The sequence below is a fragment of the Syngnathus floridae genome, chromosome 2, assembly GCF_059516105.1.
Source record: "Syngnathus floridae isolate MCC-2025c chromosome 2, RoL_Sflo_1.0, whole genome shotgun sequence".
In the NCBI taxonomy this organism is placed as follows: Eukaryota; Metazoa; Chordata; class Actinopteri; order Syngnathiformes; family Syngnathidae; genus Syngnathus; species Syngnathus floridae.
In genome coordinates, this window is record NC_142414.1 from 20,562,657 (window position 1) to 20,581,120 (window position 18,464).

General features: G+C 39.7%; 1 protein-coding gene across 4 annotated transcripts in view; it reads left to right on the forward strand.

Annotated features, from left to right (window-relative positions):
- The window catches only part of agrn (agrin), a 183,263-nt gene that overhangs the window by 87,338 nt on the left and 77,461 nt on the right, over nt 1-18,464 (forward strand). For all 4 annotated transcript variants that reach the window (XM_088399957.1, XM_088399961.1, XM_088399970.1 and 1 more), the window contains 3 exons: nt 3,193-3,408; nt 14,582-14,806; nt 17,908-18,132. In XM_088399957.1, coding sequence (XP_088256083.1) covers nt 3,193-3,408; nt 14,582-14,806; nt 17,908-18,132 — 666 coding nt within the window. The remainder of the gene's footprint in view (nt 1-3,192; nt 3,409-14,581; nt 14,807-17,907; nt 18,133-18,464) is intronic.

Genomic DNA, 18,464 nt, shown 5'->3' on the forward strand with positions numbered 1-18,464 from the left:
CATCATGCAAGGAACTTTAAAGTTGAAATTCAAGATCTTGTGATTTTGGTTAGTTGAATGGACAGGCTTTTTAGACATTGGGGAGTCTTAACGTCAATCAAGTAGATTTGTTGTAGAAGTGGAAAATGCTGTAGATAGAGTTTTTATAAATTATGCATGTTGTTTGAGTAAGTCTCCATTCTTCTCAAGCCTGTTCACATGAAAATTTAGTAGCATCATCTGCTCAGTCATACATTGCAAAAAGTTAATAACAGACAGAATTGTACCTTTTTTTACTCAAAGAGATTATTATTCATATTAATGAATATGAATATCACTATCTACTTGTGGCAAGTATGGCTTGCCTTGTGTAATTCAGACCATCCAAAGCCCCCAAACACCCCACATGATTTTATGGTAATAATTATAGGTGTCTAAATTAATCGAATACCTAAGGTACACATCCTCTGATTTTAACCTCTCAACAGTAATTACTTTCTGATTGCTTTAGTCCTTCATGAAAGCACAGTGTTCAACTATTGGCAAACATTTGCTTTTATTTTGTAAAACGATGACCAAACCATTTCACACATCATATTGCTTACATTTTGTTTTTACACATTTGAAAGATCAGTGATGAGTGCTTGAAGATTGTTCAAGTTATTAGCACTATATTGTTAATTTGTTGAATGAAAAACAACAAACTTGACATTGCTTGTGTTCTCTTAGAGTCAGTCACATTTACGCCACTTCTCAGCTAAAGTCAGGTGGCATACATATGCGATAATACATGGCTGAATGGATTCTGTAAAGTGATACTTTTCTTCCTCCTGGACAAGTACACCTCATCCATTTTGTTCCCATTATTTCCACATTCCCAAAGATGCACCTGTCAATCAAACTGCGTCCCAGCCAGCTGCAACACATTTTTTATTTATTGTTGACAAGGTTTGGGGGAGAGTTGTTGTTTAGCTCCAGTGTTCTTCTTAAGTATCGTGTGTGTGTTTATGGATCTGAAGGAAACACAATCATCAAGAACATAGTCTCCCCCAGGAGAGAAGCACATAAGTATGCTGTTTGTACATTCAGTCCATTGTATGCACCTGATACGGCGCCTTGGCTTTGACCGCGCCTGCAGCTTCAATGTCAGTCTTTCTCCACTCGGCTCAGCTTGAGGCTACAGTCAGGATTCAGAGAAAAACATTGCAGAAAAGATATGGTTGCAAACCGTCATCCTCTGTCTTTTTTTTTCCCCTCCAGGTGGTGTGTCGACTGTCAAGGGAAAACAGTCCTTCTTTTCTTAGCCTTTCATCACGTAATATGAGGATTGATGTTTGCCTCTTTGGATTCGTCGTCCATCCACCGCAGAGTTTTTTTTTTCGTACGGTGATTAGATTCAAAGTTGCGTGGTTGTAATAGGCATGGCGGGGTTACTATTTTGATGGTTAACCTGGTTTTAAAAAGTCAAAGTTTCAATAACTGCTAATACTGGCTGCCACGGGTAATGAGCGCTTCTTTTCTTTTTGGAGGGGATGTCTAAGCAGGGCACAATATTATTAGCCCCTCGCAAAGTTGAATAAATGAGCAGCCTCTTTGAAATTAATTGCCTCCAATTACTTTTTTCCCCTCTTCCTTCTCTGTGAGCAGTTACACACGGAGGATGAGGATAAGAGATACAATGTCCTAAAAAAATAGCACAAGAGAGAGAGAGGGGGGAGAGCGAGACAGAGAGAGAGAGAGAGAGAGAGAGAGAGAGAGAGAGAGAGAGAGAGAGAGAGAGATGGGGGGCGTTGGACGAGAGGCTTTCTTAACAGAAGGGAGGAGAGAATGGATTGAAAGCCCCGACCGATTGCATGTCACCAGTGCATACACACAAACAGTATAGTGCTCTTCATTTGTCACTTCTCTTTTTTCATTTGGAAAGAAACTCTTGAACAGTGTCTTTTATTAGATAGACTTTGCACCACAACAAGCAATTCACCACTATGGTTACATACATTCATTTTTTATTTTTAAACCTTTACCCTCCCTTTATATTCTCTCACCTGAACCTGTCAGAGTTTGAGTTAACACTTTGGCACTTTGGACACACAAGCACATGTGTGAAGTAAAGTCAGCTGCAGACTTGTTTGTTGCGCCAGTCTTTCTATCACCCTCAGTCTGTGTGAGTGTGTGAATGAAACACAAACACACACCTACATATCACACGTACACACATTGACACACTTGGACGCGTGCACACATGCACGAATACACAAACAGACATGGTTTCCCTAGGTACGAAATCGTGAGAGCTCAGGTAGCTGTCAGGCATTCTCCCACTGGGAATAGTGGACAACTCAACACACGCACGCACACACACACACACACACACACATACACACGGGACTCTCACTCCTAGGATACAATAAGATGGCTAGGGGAGAAGTTGGACTGGTTGCACACACACACACACACACACACACACACACACACACACACACACACACACTCTGTGTTTGTGGACGTGCGCACAGTGTGTATCAAACTGTCCATCTACTTCAGCAAAACCCAGCAGCCGATCCAAGCGGACATGCTGGACTGCTTAAAGTCTCAGCCTGGGAGCCAGTGATAAGAAGTGGCTATCTGTGTGCAAGTGCATGCTAATGTGACATGTTTCTCATCAGCACACAAGGCTTTGAAGACTCTCGTGAGTGTGAATTTGTCCGCTGAGTTATGATCGGGTGGGGTACCTTTGAGAGTATTTTTGTTTTTGATTTTTTTCGCAAGGACACATTGCCAGCTGGCTTCCAAGTGGCCCTCAAAGTGAGTGCGGCGAAGCACCAGCTGGGGTTGCCATGACAAGGGTCAATTAGTTTCTAACTTGGTGTTTTATGTTCTTACAACTTGGAATGATAAGCACATGCATGTGTTTTATTCTGCCCTGTTTGGTTTATGCTGGCAACAGTGTGTCACTGTGGACCTAAAGGGAAGGAAATCATCAGAAGTGTTACATTGGTGTTTTCACGGCTGTCATTGTTTCATGTTTGAATCGCTTTATTATGTCTGCCAAGGGCATGTTTGTCACCGCTGGTTTGTTCAGGTGTAAGGATTTGTCAGTAACTGTGCTCCTTCTGGTGTACAATGCAACCAAGCTCACCCAGGCAAAATATTTTCAACAGATAAGTTTTTCTATAACGTGTGTTGAATGTAACTTAACTGTCTCCTATTCAGGTTGCCGAGGGAAGCTGTGCGGTTTTGGCGCAGTGTGCGAGCGAGACCCAAACGACCCGGCCAGCGCAGAGTGCGTGTGCAAGAGAGGTGAATGTCCATCCTTGGTGGCGCCGGTGTGCGGGTCCGATTCGTCCACCTACACCAACGAGTGCGAGCTGGAGAAAGCCCAGTGCCACACTCAAAGGCGCATCAAGGTGCTGCGTAAGGGCCCGTGCTGTAAGTACCACCAGTATCGGGTCAACTATAGACAAACACAAGTCATTTTGTTCTTTCTGGTGCAGACACCTAAGCAACATGGGAGGTCCAGCAATATTTTAAATGAAAAGACTGCAATGACGACAACAACAGAAGTGCTGTTCTTGTTATTGCAAGCCATGTACTGCTTTCACTTATTTTCATATAAACTCTCACAGGCCACCAAATTAGGTGCACTTGCATATCTAAAGAGATCCAAGAATTTGGCCTTTTCTCTGTACAATTTGAACACGCTACAGACTGTGAAACATAGAGGAAGCTCAATTTTGTGGATATCTCGTATATGGGAAAATGTTAGCGCTAAACAATTTGCCACATTGACATTGATCTAAACATAGCTAAACATTGCCACATTGATCAAATGAAATACCACATTATACCAGTGAGTAAAAATAATATGTTAGCAACGGTTATTTTAGAACTGATGTTGTCGACATTGTAATTTCCTCCTCACCGTGGGTCTCTGAAATAGTTTTTTTATTAACATGAATGAAGTGAATTCCTCTTGCACACTTTCCTAACACACCACAGCTTAAACCCCACATGTACCTTGAAAAACCAAGACTACCATTAGAATAATTGATCAGCCTCATGTAGTCCAGCCAGTGTGGTTCCATTGCATTTCCGAAGGGGAGATTACATTGCCGGTTGGCTTTTGCAACCAATAATAAAATTGCCCAGTGCTCACCGCAGGCGCAGAAGAAACGTTGGAAATAAAAAGGGCAAAAACGGGTGGGCAAGAGAGGCGGGGCCACTGGAGAAGAAGGGGAGCAATAACACTGAAACAAGCATGAGCTGAAACATTCACTTTAGATGGAGATGATTGAGGATGATTGAGGAACCACCAAGAAAAAAAGGATTTGGGGCGTAAATCTGTGCGTGTCCGCTGAGAAGCAACTCAACTACTGCAGGCAAAAACAGCAGCATGTGGTCACTGCCAAAACAACATAAAGAAGCACAACGATCCGAATGATGGTCATAATGATGGTTGTTTCGCTGAATTTCACTTAGGGATTGAAATGCTTGTTTTGGAAAGGTCACAATGGGACTGTGGAGAAAACAGTCAGCATCGAAAAATTTAAAGTCCCTCACAGTACTCAAGGGGGCCTTTTAAGACAAAATGTGAATATTTACTTCTGCTTTGTATTACATATTTCCATTCAATACAGTTATGAGGCAGGTGACCTTAAAATTGACAGTGAATTTATTATTTGTGGACAGATACTATGAGGTTCTGTGTCTGTCGATATTTTAGTGTTCAGTGTGAATTGGGTAATCCACAACGAGTCGCTTATTTTTCAAGGTCGTTAAACAACTGTGGCATTATTAAGTTTTATTGGTTAATTTGACTTTATTTGTCTCTGGCAAGTTTTGTCTCTTTTTCTTTTTTAATATACTATTTTAGTGGCCTCTGTACCAGTTTAAAGCGCCTCCCCGCTCATGTGGACTGCTTGCATTAACAGCGTGGCTGTGATACAAATGCAGTCAGTGTTGCCAAATTAACAATTTGGTTTGGCTTTATTGAATCACTTTTCAAAATGTTCCACTGGCTTAAAAAAATGTCTGGCGACATTAATTTCCCGAAGGAAACAAATAACATGAGCATAATTGTTTTTATATTCTTTACTGTATGACAAAATAGAAGCACAGTGGAAGGCAATCATGGAGTCAATCGCGCTTGTTTCCTATTTATATGTAGCAAAAAGCCTACTTTTCATAATTAAATTGGATTAGAATTATATTCATTAATCTATTAATTTATTCTATTATTATAATCCGCCTCAGCTCACCAAAAATTGCAACCATGTATTGTTATGTTTTTAATAAAGGAAAATAGCACTGTATTGTGCAAAACCATAATCATACAATACAAGGGAATGCAAATTAATCAACTGTAATTAATCAATTAATTTATTAATCAAGTGTAATTTAGCCGCCAGCGAGTGTTTCATTTTTTTTGTACCGTTAAAAAAAATGTAGATTACACAATTTACTGAGGCTATTTTTTCTTTTATCACTTCACTAGAGCCATCATGTGTTTGAGAATTACAAATCAAATCTTGGTTAACTTCCCTTGTTACGCACACACACAAAATGACCAAAGGCATTTTGTAATTTAAAAAACTTGTAAGTTGTGGCAGTCATAAGTCATGTACGTATTTGTGTATTTACTAGTTTACTTAGTTACTTAGATTAGTTAATAACTATTTCTTGCACGTCTCAGTGATGTGAACACAGACAACATGGAATTTACATATTCCATTTAAATGCCTTCTAATTGATTGGGTAATTGATTTGAATACTGAAAAATGACCTCCTGTAACTTGACTCAAATAGGTCTCCTTTCTTTGCTGATCAGTTGGCTCCCGGTATAATTTCCCTTCAATTCAACAATAGGCCTAGTGTAGATGTTTATTTGTGTAAGAGAGTAAAATAAGTGACACTTGGAGGTCATGTGAAGCCGAGCGTTTGCTATTTTCTTTCTGAATTCAAGCAGCATCAACAGGTCTGGGCGGGTCATTCTGTAGGAGATTATTGAGTTTCTGGCCATATCAGCGCATGCAAAAGGTGAACTGTCTGGCGGACTGGGGTGTACAGTATTCCAAGTATCCTGTCAGTTGGATTCTCCAGCAAATGTCCTCATTCTCCGCTTTGAAAGTGATTGGCAGGTTTTCATGGAGGTAAATGAAGTGGCAGGATTCTTGAGAAGCTGTCATGTCTGATTCAAATCAACGAGGCAGTCTTCCCTGCAGTGCAGTCACCAAAGAAGATGCGTATTTTCTCTCATATCATCTTTCCATGTAGAAGCAGTGCATCTGTAGGGTGCCTTTAATATATCTCTGTAGGCTATTAGTGGTTTAATCAACAACTAGTTAGTTACCAAGTGGAATAATAAATATTGGATAGTTGACAAATCATCAAAAGATCTTGTTTGATTTGTCCAACTCTTCTGCTTGTAATTTTGTTTTCTTGGTCTGGAGGGATCACTACTTAACTGACAGAAACAACTGACAGAAGGGGCAAAATCAATACCAACACATGTTTACACGCGCCGCCTCACACGTCTGTGGTCACTGCTGTTGTTTTACATTATTGTACCACTTTCATTTGTGTGGTCATAACTCCTAAAAGATCTTCTGTTATTATTCATTTGTATTGAATTTAAAATCATCTGCAAGTTAAATAATGACTGATATTAGAATATAATCAAATGAGGAAGAAAACAAGAAAAGTCTTGGAATGAATTACAATATGCAAATTCTACACATTTTAGGCAAAAAAAATTACCCAATCATGTTCTACAAAAAAAAAAAAAATCTGCTGTTAGCTTCTGTTCCCCTTACGAAGACCTCACTCAGATGCTTTTAAGGCTGCTTTAACAAAACAACTTGTGCTTGCTTTTTACCTGTCACGACAAACAAAGCTGCTCTGACTGCATCCGACCCTTAAGGTGGAAAGTGAAGAAATCATCACTATTACTGAGCATCTCACTCATCCCCACCAAGGAGGCAATTAGAACATTAATGTGTCCTGATGATAGTGTTAGTCATCGTGTTGAGGTGAGGGCTTCCGTTTGCCCTCACTTCTCCAAGTAATATTTACATCACCTGCTTCTTAATGGATTTGGCCAGCTCGAGCAGGCTTCTTCATTATCCTCATTTTGTTCTTAATGGATGATTCAAAATCGTCTGGTCTCCATTTCTTGACGGTCATAGAGTAAAAAGATAATGGGCTCAGATATGATCAAAATGAAAAGGAAAGGCCACGTTTAAAGTGAGTGCTTGATAACAATAATGAATGAGAATAGCACTCAGTAGAGTGTAGGAAACAAAATTAAGAAAGGAAGAAAAATTACAATGAACCATTTCCACTGTGGCCACAGGAAATATGGAGTATAAACCATAGGCAACAAAAATTTCTTACGGTGTGGCACTCATTAAAATTAGTTGCAAAAATGTGAACGCTGCTTGCAGAGAGCATACAGGTAGAAGATTTTGGGAACAACACAACCGTCACTACCTGGTGGCCAAACAATGAAAAAAACACTTTATATTAGAATCCCTCAAAGACAGAATGGAATACAAAAAATTGAGTCTTGAACTTGTAAAGTAAAGGTCCCTTAAATCAGGCAGTTGTTACCTCGACTGCTTGTCTAGTTTTTATGTTTTAGTTCTGTTTTATTTTTTTGACTGGGCTGTAGAAAGCTCAGATTTATCCCCTTCTACTCCCTTTCTGACCTGGCTATGGAAAAGAGCGCAAAGGTCAAGAAACGTCCAAACAAAAGTATCTCTGAGGCTTGTATCCTACATAATTTCTTTCTTTTTCATTTCCTTCTCCCGACTTGTGATATTGGTTTGGTAACACCCTCTGCTAGCTGGTGAAGATGCACTCGATTGTGTTATTTTCCTTTCTTCCGTACAGTATGTCCTGTATTTACTATTATCCCCTTTTCTTTGTCCCTCATTTGTCTTACGTCGTTCATCTTCCTTCCTAGTCATTCATTCTCCTTCTCTCACGTTTGATGTCTTTCATTTCGCCCATTATTATTTTCATTCCTAGAATTTTGGAAAATGTAATCTTGGCTTTGCCTTGCCTTTTGTATAAAATGGACTCTGTGCATGCATCATTTCCGCGTTGGGGGTTCTTCGACGTACTTAGTTCCAGTCGCTAGACTAAAGCATATAGAAATAACAATGACAGCATCTAACTTTAAAATATACGCGCGTTCTACTGGAATGAAGTCAAGTTAACGTAATTGACGTTTTACCTGCTCGGTAAAATGATGAAAGGAGTTCCATTGTATGCAGGTCGATGTGAAACCTGCTCGGCTTTTTTTGAGATGCTCAACCTAAAATGGTTTATAGACCGCAAAATCATCCAGAACTGTAACAATGTGCTGTTCAGAGAGGGTGAATACAAATAGAAAGCTGTCATTGTCACTGCATGGTGCAGATGCAGAGAAATTGAGGTTAAGAAAATGTCAAAGACAACCAATAAAAAATAAATAAATACAAGCGTGTGCTCTTCTACTAACTGCATAATGACGATAAATGTTCCCACAGTTTGTTTTGTAACATCTTGTTGCGTACATTGTATTTTTGCACAGTTGCTGGGTTTGTATACCAAATTGCAGCCATTTTTCATAATAATGTATTTTTTATGAAAAATAAGGAATTTTATATACTGCAGATTTATTTTAACAAATATTTGTGTAAACTCCTACTGGAGTCAACAAGACGATTAATATGCAGAGAAATGGCAAATAAAATTTTTTAAAAATGGATGCATGAAACAGTGGGGACTGGAATGCGAATCACAAGGAAAGTCGCTGTCACTACTTCCAAGTAAGGTGGTAAGTCATCTGACGTAGGTAATCGGCATGGCAATGACCGAAAGGCTTCCCCTTCCTTATAAGACATTGTAGTGTTAGAACCCCCAAAAAGAAAACATAAGGTCTTGTTACATAGTCAACAAGACAAGATGAAGCTCATCCTTTAAAATCTCCAGCCTGGTGAAAGGTCTTTAAAAGGTCAGTCACTATCATCCGACCTAAAACTGAACAAAACAGAAAAATCTTGATAGCAGAAATTAGCCATGCAGATTAGTGCTCAAACGTCTGCTCCACTTTCTTCACTCCTCATTTGCTTCTGAAAGATAGCATCTCCTCATGTCTTTCTGCTGCTGTCATGAGCATGCACAGATATACACAAACACAGACTCATCAGATTTCTCATGGGGGATTAATTAACACATTTATACACGCTCACACTAACACAAAGAGGGCACGAGATCATGCTATATAACTCTATTTCGCTGCTCTCGTTTCCCGAGAGGGTAGAATTTTGCTTGGTATTCATAACCGGATCTTGGGCAGACCAACAGTGTGCACGCGTGTATTTGTGTGCAGATACTGTATGTATGGTATGGATACTGTACTGTATGCCTGTGGGAACACACTCACAGAATAAATATATACACACATTCTCAAGAGCAATTCAGCAAAGTGAGTAAAAAAAGTGCTTGTCAGTTCAGTGGCACTGTTTGAAGAAGGACATCAAACACAGAGATTTATCCTCTTGTGGATGAAGCAATCTTATACCTTTGGCCTTCTCGTCGCTTCAGCCTACTTCCCATATTCTCTTTTGGATTCATGTCATCATCTGTATTTACTTTTTCCACGTTAATTTTGTTTATTTCTTCAGAGTTTGTACTCTTCAACACCACTCTGACCCCTCTCCCTTATCTCACTTTAGCACCTTTCAGCCTTATTACCACTTGCATAGCTCAACATCCTTTCGCTGCATTTTCTCCTTCAGCCTCAACATTTACTTTCACTGCTTCAGCCCAAGCTTTGACATTCTTTTATTTTCGTTTGTTTTGGTTTTGTTCATTTAAAATCGATTGAATTTAATAATTGAAAACTAGTTGTGTTCAGACTAGAATGCTTTCATTGGATGTATTCTCAACTGCTTTAATGTGAATCACGCCTTTGCATTTAAATGAGTTTCCATTTTTTGTTGTTGTTGTTATTGTCACGCCACTTTCAAATATACGTTTTGATGAAGAAATTAATAAAACATCATAAATACATTTATAGAAAAACACAAATTAAATGTTCTACGATACAATAATAATTAGTCGCAACTGTCCATGAAGCGCACTCGACACTCGTTTGATTGATTGATTGATTAGATGATTAGCAAGAACAAAGAGTTAACAGAAAAAGTTCAGCCTGAAGGGAAAAGTACTTTTTCACAATTAATTCTAAACGCTTAACTTGTTTATTTTGATGATTCATCATTGAACCGTATAATATTATTTAATTTCAATTCCCTGAAAGTGCAAAAATGGACAAACATAAACTAATTATGATTCAGTCATTATTATGAAACAGACCAAATGTTTTTCATTATGCCTCCCAGCCCCCCAAAATGTGAGAGTCTGTGAATTTCTTTCCAACCATGTTTCTCAAGTGATTTCCTCTCTTTGATGTCCCTGTCACCTTTGTTGGCACTCTTCCTCTCTTCTTCTCCTGCTGTCGGGAGGTTGGGGGTTCTTGATTAAAACTCACACTGCCAAGTTCTCCCACATCGCATCCTTGCATTTGATTAGCTCCAGCCCCCCTCCAGTCACCCCCTTCTCCCTGATCGTCATCACTGCCTGCACTACAGGAAGCAGCCCGCTCATACGCACACATGCACAAAAACACATTTGTTCGCAATGCCAACGTGCACCCACACATGAAATGCCACTCGGCCCTCATATAGACTACACACGCACGCACACACACATACACACACTCAGGCTGATGTTGATGCCGTGTCAGCAGGGAGCCAGCTCTCACCAGCATGTTGCTGACAACTTCCTGTCCCTAATGAAGCATTAATAAACTTGCAGTGGCAAAGAGTGGATCAGAGAGCAGAGCTGAGCCCACCCTAATACCCCAACCCACCTGCCTTCTGGATGCCTGGGGTTTGGATGAGAGGGGAGAGGATCACAGTAATCGCCCCCCTATTCCAAAGCTCTTCTGCCCCACTTTTGAGGAAGACATTATCCTCCTCTCCTTGCTCTTGGTTCTTCTCACTTGTCAGTCATCCTGCAGCTAAGTCTCGTAAGATATCACCGTGAGGAGCTTTGAAGTGCATGTTTTCACCTCATCCACAATACTATTTGAAAACTTGAGGATATAGTACTTTGGAACTTGCCATAAAGTAGCAGCGATGTATCTCATCTAAATACAATTTATAAGGTAGGGCACAATCTGTTCCAGAACACAGCTCCAATTTGTTCCGATTTGGAAGCAGTTTCCAACTCACCTTAACATCGCTATAAAGATTTAATGTCACAGCATCATAACAGCATCATATTACGATATTAGGATGGTATTGGAATGAGTTTGCAGTAAATGTTTTAAGGGACATTTTAGTTTCGTAAATATAATGAGTACGATGAAATTAACCACAAACGATAGAGACCGTAAAAGACCCAGTCTTAACTGTAACACGTGAAGCCATATCATTTTGGGGTTAACATTCCGGGGGAAGTCAACTCAAACATTTTCTTTATAATATTATATTCTATGTGGGTCCACTACTCTAAACATGGTATTCTGATGAATATATCATTAGTGGGATGTGAATGAAGCAGCAAAATTCACACAATTTTATCCATCTCACGGGGCAGCCTTTTTGCCACTTGACTGAAAATGACAACACAGTTGCTCGGGGCATAGTTAACAACCAATTAGGGGTGGATGGAGGGTCATTCCCTGATTAATTGATTGAATCATCGATAGGATATTGATTCCGAATAGATTTGTTTGTTGCAGCCTTAACTATAAGGAATTTCCTTTTGGAGTTGACTTCCCCTTTAAGATATTTTAAGAGGTCAAACTAATAAAAGTAATGTATTGAAATTTATTGCATCTTATTGTCATACTGCTGTTACACTTGATGAACATCATGTTTAATTGGAAGCACAGAAATACTGAAGCTATAACAATCAGGTGTTTTTTTTCTCTGGGACGACACAATTATCTCAGCACATATAATCATTATTGATGCCACTGACTGAAAATGCGGGCTTTCTGATTGCAGTGATTCAAACTGTCTTATTTCCATGAAAATGATTGCAATCATGTCATTAGATGATCTTTAGAAAAAGTGTGAATCAAATAAAAAAAATCAACGTCATTCCATTTGTCATTGATTGTAGGAATCATTCAAATGTTATTGAAACGATAATGAAGGCTGTTTGCATTCATTCAGTAGATCACACATCTCCACTAAAGCAGAACCTATAAAAAATTATAATAATGTTAATATAATCATAATTCATTGTTTACTGAGATACTAAGAAAAAATACGATCTGTCATTTTATTTACAATATTAACAAAAAAAGAACTGCCTCCTTAGGAAGGCATTAAAAACTTTTCAGTCCTAAGACCAACCAACCTCTTAAACCGCACACAAAGGCTTTCATCCTAAGACCTCACCCCAATTAGATGCTGTCTTACTTCAATTGTGCACAAATGCCATTGCTTTGCATCTTTATCTTATCAGTCGCTCTGTCAGTCTCCCTATCTTCAGTTTTGTCATTACTTTTGCAATGTAAAACGCAAGATTTTCTCAGGTGATAGTGGCTCCTTTAAATGGCAGCAGGCATCATCTAATTTTGCTGCTTTAAAATTGTCCCTGTAGTTCATTCATGCATTCGTGCATTCATTCATTCATTTGTGCATTCATTCATTTCTGCATTCATTTGTGCATTCATTCATTCATTCATTCATTCATTCATTCGTCTTCCACTTATCCTCATGAGTCATCCTTCTATATTTTCTTCCATAACGTTACTTGATGATTTGATTTGTATTTCATTAAACCAAGATATTTTCTGTGCCTACCCTAAAATTGTTTTGCTGCTTTTGTCTAGCATTGTTGTTTATTTCTAAATTTTTTACTGTTGAGGCTAACCATGACCTTTGAGCTGCTCTGCTAGCCTCAGCGAGGTCATTTCTTCAGGACCCGGGGATCATCAGTGCTTCATTGTTCCGACCCAATTAGAGCGTCACGGTGGCTGCCATCAAGCGGCCGCTGCTGATGACTCACAATGACTATATGATTTTCGTCAGTCTTCTAAAGTGAAAGCTGCTATTTAATGCTTGATTTGAAAGCTGCTTTTGAATGGTTTCAAATTAGGTGTAGACTTCCTTTTGAAATACTCCGGGAATATATTTTAAGAAAAAAAAAAATGGGGAAAAAGTCTTCGTTAGCAAGTCTTAGTGCTCTCTAAACCTCCAAAGGACTTGACAGGAGCAGAAAATAAAAGGGAGGGAAATGTGTCTTGAGTATGAGGAGGGAGAGAGTGGGGATTGCTTTGATTAAGAGCAGTCTTCATAGCAGCTCTTTCTTCTTACACATCCATAAAGTATCTCCGCTCACATCTCTGGCTCTTATTAAAAAGAGACTGGTGTCATTTCATCCCAAAGGCAAGAGGCAGGAGATCATGTTTTCAAAAAGCAGCAGGAGGGACGATACTACTCATCCTTTCTCATTTTGTGGAAGTGGCGGGTATTTATGTACACAACAACAGAGTATACAGAGAGAATGTCTAATTAGAAGTATGCTACCTATAAACAAGATATTATCCAATATACTATGAATATGTCTAATTAGAGGTATGCTACCTATAAACAAGATATTATCCGATATACTATGACTTGGCATCAAAGTTAAATGTTATTATTAATCCAACCTAAACTTCAACTTTACAAATGTTATCTATGTTGTGGTAAAGACTTGTCCCGCAATCCATGATGGTAATTACAGCAATTTACAGGCACCTTATCCCCCATCTATTGGTTCAAGTGGATGACCAAACCAATTAATTAGGGCAAGCTCTCTATTAGAGTGGAGGCCGCTATTTGAGGACGTGCGATTCCGTGTGTGTGAATTCACTATTCTGTGTATGAACTTGTTGCAACAAGAAAACTTTTACTGGGCATGGGTTAAACATAATTTTTAAGGTTTTGGAATTGGGGTTGCTTTCGACATTAGACTTCTTCTAAAGAGAGAGTGCATACAGTCATAGATCCCATTCATGCATATGAATTGATCGCTCTGTGCGATGACAATTGTGTCCCATTAGAAGTAAAAGTTGCAGAATGAAAAACTGCGCCGGTGAGTCACTTGGTGACAAGTGACGCGTTGTTTAATTAGGCTCAAAACAAAGTCCACTGGGAAAATACCTTTCCCATTTTTCTCTTCTTGCTCTCGGACTCATTTGAGGCAAGGTATATATGGTCCCTTCTCGGCCAGAGCGATTAAAGCTTGCTGGAGCATGGCGGAAAAACATGTTTGGAATTCAAAGCTCCTAAATCTGTATGAAACACAAAGCTGCGACAGTGCGTCGCCTCCGAGGGATGTCAAGTGCTTCTTGACATTCCGAATGACTGCAATGGGCCTTCCAAAGAGCAATAGCTGCCACTTAAATAAAATGGACTGTTTCCAATGAAACACTCCATTGTTACAGTAACAGCGAGTGCCCTCAAGTGCAACTGGTTGGCAGTAGTGCGAGTGAGTTTCAAATCACACTGCGTTCAATTTAAAAAAAAAATATTCCCTTTGTTTTCAGTTCTCAAAGATCCTTGCACTGAGGTAACCTGCAGCTACGGCAGCACCTGTGTCCAGTCCACTGACGGCTTGTCGGCTAAATGCATGTGCCCGCTGGGCTGCGAGGGCAAACCAGAGCAGACCGTGTGCGGCAGCGATGGGAAGGACTACCGCAACGAGTGTGAGCTGCATCAGTATGCCTGCAAGCAACACAAGAACATCAGGGTACAACATCAAGGACCATGCGGTAAGATTTTGGACTTTTTCACATTATACGCAACACAAGCCACCCTCCTCTGGATTGTTTCGAACACGTTTTCCCCATCACACACATTTATTTTGCCAGCTTTCCCATGATTAATACGCCAAATTTACCACCCTTATTGTACAAGGGTTGATAAAAATTATGAATATTCTTCTCATTCATGTTTACCAGTACGTATAGGTTGTAAAAAGGGTGTACTTATGTGCCAATATGATGTTTAATAGCTAATGTTATAATAATATATATATATATTTTTTTTTCTAACATAATTTTTTTAAGTGTTTCATGTGTTTCCTGTGCGGTGCCAACAATATAGTGAAATGACGTCAATAAGTTCAATACATTTTTACACCCACTAGATAGTCTCATCACACTCACTGTTTTAAGATTTTTATAGAATTTAATGACTCCCAGCTACACAGCCGATCTGTCACACCTTTATTTATATAGCGCATTCCATATATATGGTAACTTGATGTGCTTCCCAAAATTAAAACGGCAACATTTGTAAGCACCTGTAAAAAAGGAGTTAAATATATTAAAAAGTAGAGTAAAGGCATACAAAAGTAGATCACTAAAATATGTACAGAGGAAAAAAAAAAGCTCTTTAAGGGTGATATTCTGAGGGTCATCTCATTCGTGGGAAATTACGGCAACTAAACACATTCACGAGGTTTTTTTTTTTAGCAAATCACAAGCATTCCTGCAAGCAAGGCCAAACATATGAATTGCTTGTGAATTGAACAAAACATAAAACTATGAAAGCAGTGTGAAGTTATTTGTGCAGCAAACAAATACAAAACACAAAGAAAAACTGTACATTTCTATTCTGACACGCTCCAAACTAATGATAGTATTTTCTTGTAAGCTGAAACTGCTTGTTGTTTCTCTCATCTGCTTTATCTACTACCTCTGGCTATTATTTCTCCTTCACATACTCCACTTACTTACAATGCACCCCTGCTAATTCACATTGTTCAGTCCATTTTTATTTATTTTTTTGGCCTCACACCGGCACTCCTGTAGCGTAAACTGTTGTTCCTCTTAAGTAGCACTTGTCATTTTCACATGGGGCGCCCACACCACCCCACCCACCCCCACACAAACCTGTTTTCATCTAGCAATGGTTGTTTACTCCCAAGGCGATCCTTTTTCCCACTCTTTTGTTGTGGAGAGCCAGATGGAGAGAGAGCACACTAGTTTCTCTCTCTCAGAGACAGAGCCTGGTGGTGGGCATCGGGAGATGGATATGCGGGTCTGCAGACAGAAGGTTGCTCGCATAAATCCAGCCCGAGTCGGCCCATGGGGAGCGGTGCTTCCCCGATTTATCCGCACTGCTAGTTTCTGCCGCAAACAGGCCATTCTTTTTGTAATTACCCTCCTTGCTCGGCTGGAGGAGAGCAGGGGATCTTGGAAGCTGTTCTTCTCACTTAATGGGAGGTAATGGTCTTGCTCTCAAGTATTGGCCTGGCTGGCACCGAGGCGCTGCGTTATGCAGAGGCGCCACGTGCAATGCGCCATGTGCAATGCCATCAAAGACCGCTTTGCTTATCTTCTCAAGCTGCTGCATCGCGCTGCTGGAAAAGAATCCTCAGACTCTCAGATGACAGACTGCACTGTCCTTCGCATTGCTGCTATTTGTATCGCTGCCAATGATCATTTGGAAACTATTTAGCCTTTTTATGATTTTGGGCTCTTCAAAAGTAATAATAATTAATTTAAAAGTAAATGATATATTGATAAATTATTGTAATTAATAAATTAAAACCTTATAAGTTAATTGTTGGTTGAAAATATGGATCTACTGTGTCTGGATAAAAAAAATCTTCATTTGTGGTTTACTCCATCTGAAATTGACAACAAAAGTGTTCAAAAATAATAAATTTTGAAATGACTTGACGATTGAATTGGAGATAGATTATCTTTTTTTCCATTCCATTCTTAGTATATACAGCACAATTTTAAAGAATTGCCTTATTTCAAGGTCAGGTCTCAAAGTGGAATCATTTGATAACATCACTCAAAACCCAGACATCCATATAAGACTGCAGCACTGTGTGTTTGCTTGGAACTTAAACTTGGAACTTAAACCCACGCATGTAAACATACAAAAGTATTCAAAAATCAGTTTTGAAAAGTAAAACTAAAAACCACCCAATTCATTTTTAAAGGCTAAAAGCTCCAGTCTGTTAAAATTGAGATGACATCTATCTAAGTGCACCTACATGTCTCAATGACAAAACTATGTTATGTTTTTTTTTTTGCTTTAAACACACACTCTGAAAATCCTGAGCAGTTTTTCTTCAGATATCACCAACTATTGACACTGTAAGCTTATTTCAGGTCTTTAGATTGTTTTTGCATATCCATAACAACATTGCTATCAATGGATTTTTCTTATTTTTAATTAGCCTGATAGGGCGCTCTTAGTTATGACATTCACATTTTATCTCTTGAGTTACACAGCTCAGAATACTTGGTATGTCTTGGGCAAAGCGCGGCTGCGTTATAATGCCACACCGCAACATAAATCCTTTGTCTTGCCTCATTCTAAAAATGTGTCGAGCAGGATAAAGCCCAGAGTCTTGTTGCGATGCGTCACAACGTTCTCTTGCTCATCCACAAACCAATCCCATTATGATCCAGGAATGATAAGGCCAAACAGGATAGCCTGCAACGAAGGAACAGCAATGAGGAGCGAATCCAACTGACTGCCTCTATCTCATTCCTTGTCTCCTTTACGATCAAGAGCACACTCGGAGGTGGTCTCAGTCGCTAGGCTAAAGATAATGTACTTTGTAATATAAGTGTAGCGAAGCAATAATGGAAGAGTATTCTTCCATTGGCCACTTTCTTAGGCTAACCTCCACTCTTCTACGCTGACAGTCATCTCTATTTCACCTGGTACATTAAACGGGCCTCTCATCTCCACCCAGAAATTGTAATTAAAACATGATATCAGGTGGCCATATTCATTGGTTGTACGGGTAACATTTGTCCTCGCCTCTGTGGAAAATACTTTATCTTCTTCCTGCCATGTTGCACCAGTCAGTTAACATTCAGGCATGTGTGTGTCCCCACAGACCCTTGTAAAGACAATGAGAATAGTCTCAACACATTGTGCCGGGTCGAGGCCCTCACCCGCCAGCCGCTCGTCTACAGCTTGCCCGGGTCGTGCCCTCCGCCTAGCGAGCCGTTATGCGCCAGCGACGGTGAAAACTACCCCAGCGAGTGTGCCATGAGAGCAACGGGCTTGCAGAAAGGCATCAAACTCAGGAAGATCCACGGGGGGCGATGCAGAAAGCTGGGTAAGCGTCCACTTAACCTTGCACACTTTTTGGTCCTCCAATCCACTCCTAGAAGCCGTTCCCCTTCACAACAGTGTCATGCATACAACCATTTACAGACATTTCTGCTTAATATTTGATGAGCTGGCATTAAGACCTCACCCCAATTTAACCCCTCTCAGTGCTATTGAGATAAATAGTTTTGAGGCCTTAGGGTCAGTCCCATTCAAACATTAGCCTCCTCCAGCCTGATAAAAGCCTTCAAATGGTATAAGTAGGACAGGAGAGGAAAAAAAAAACATTGTTAACAAATAGTTGTCAGCTTGGAATCTTTGCCTGATAGGCCTCTGGAG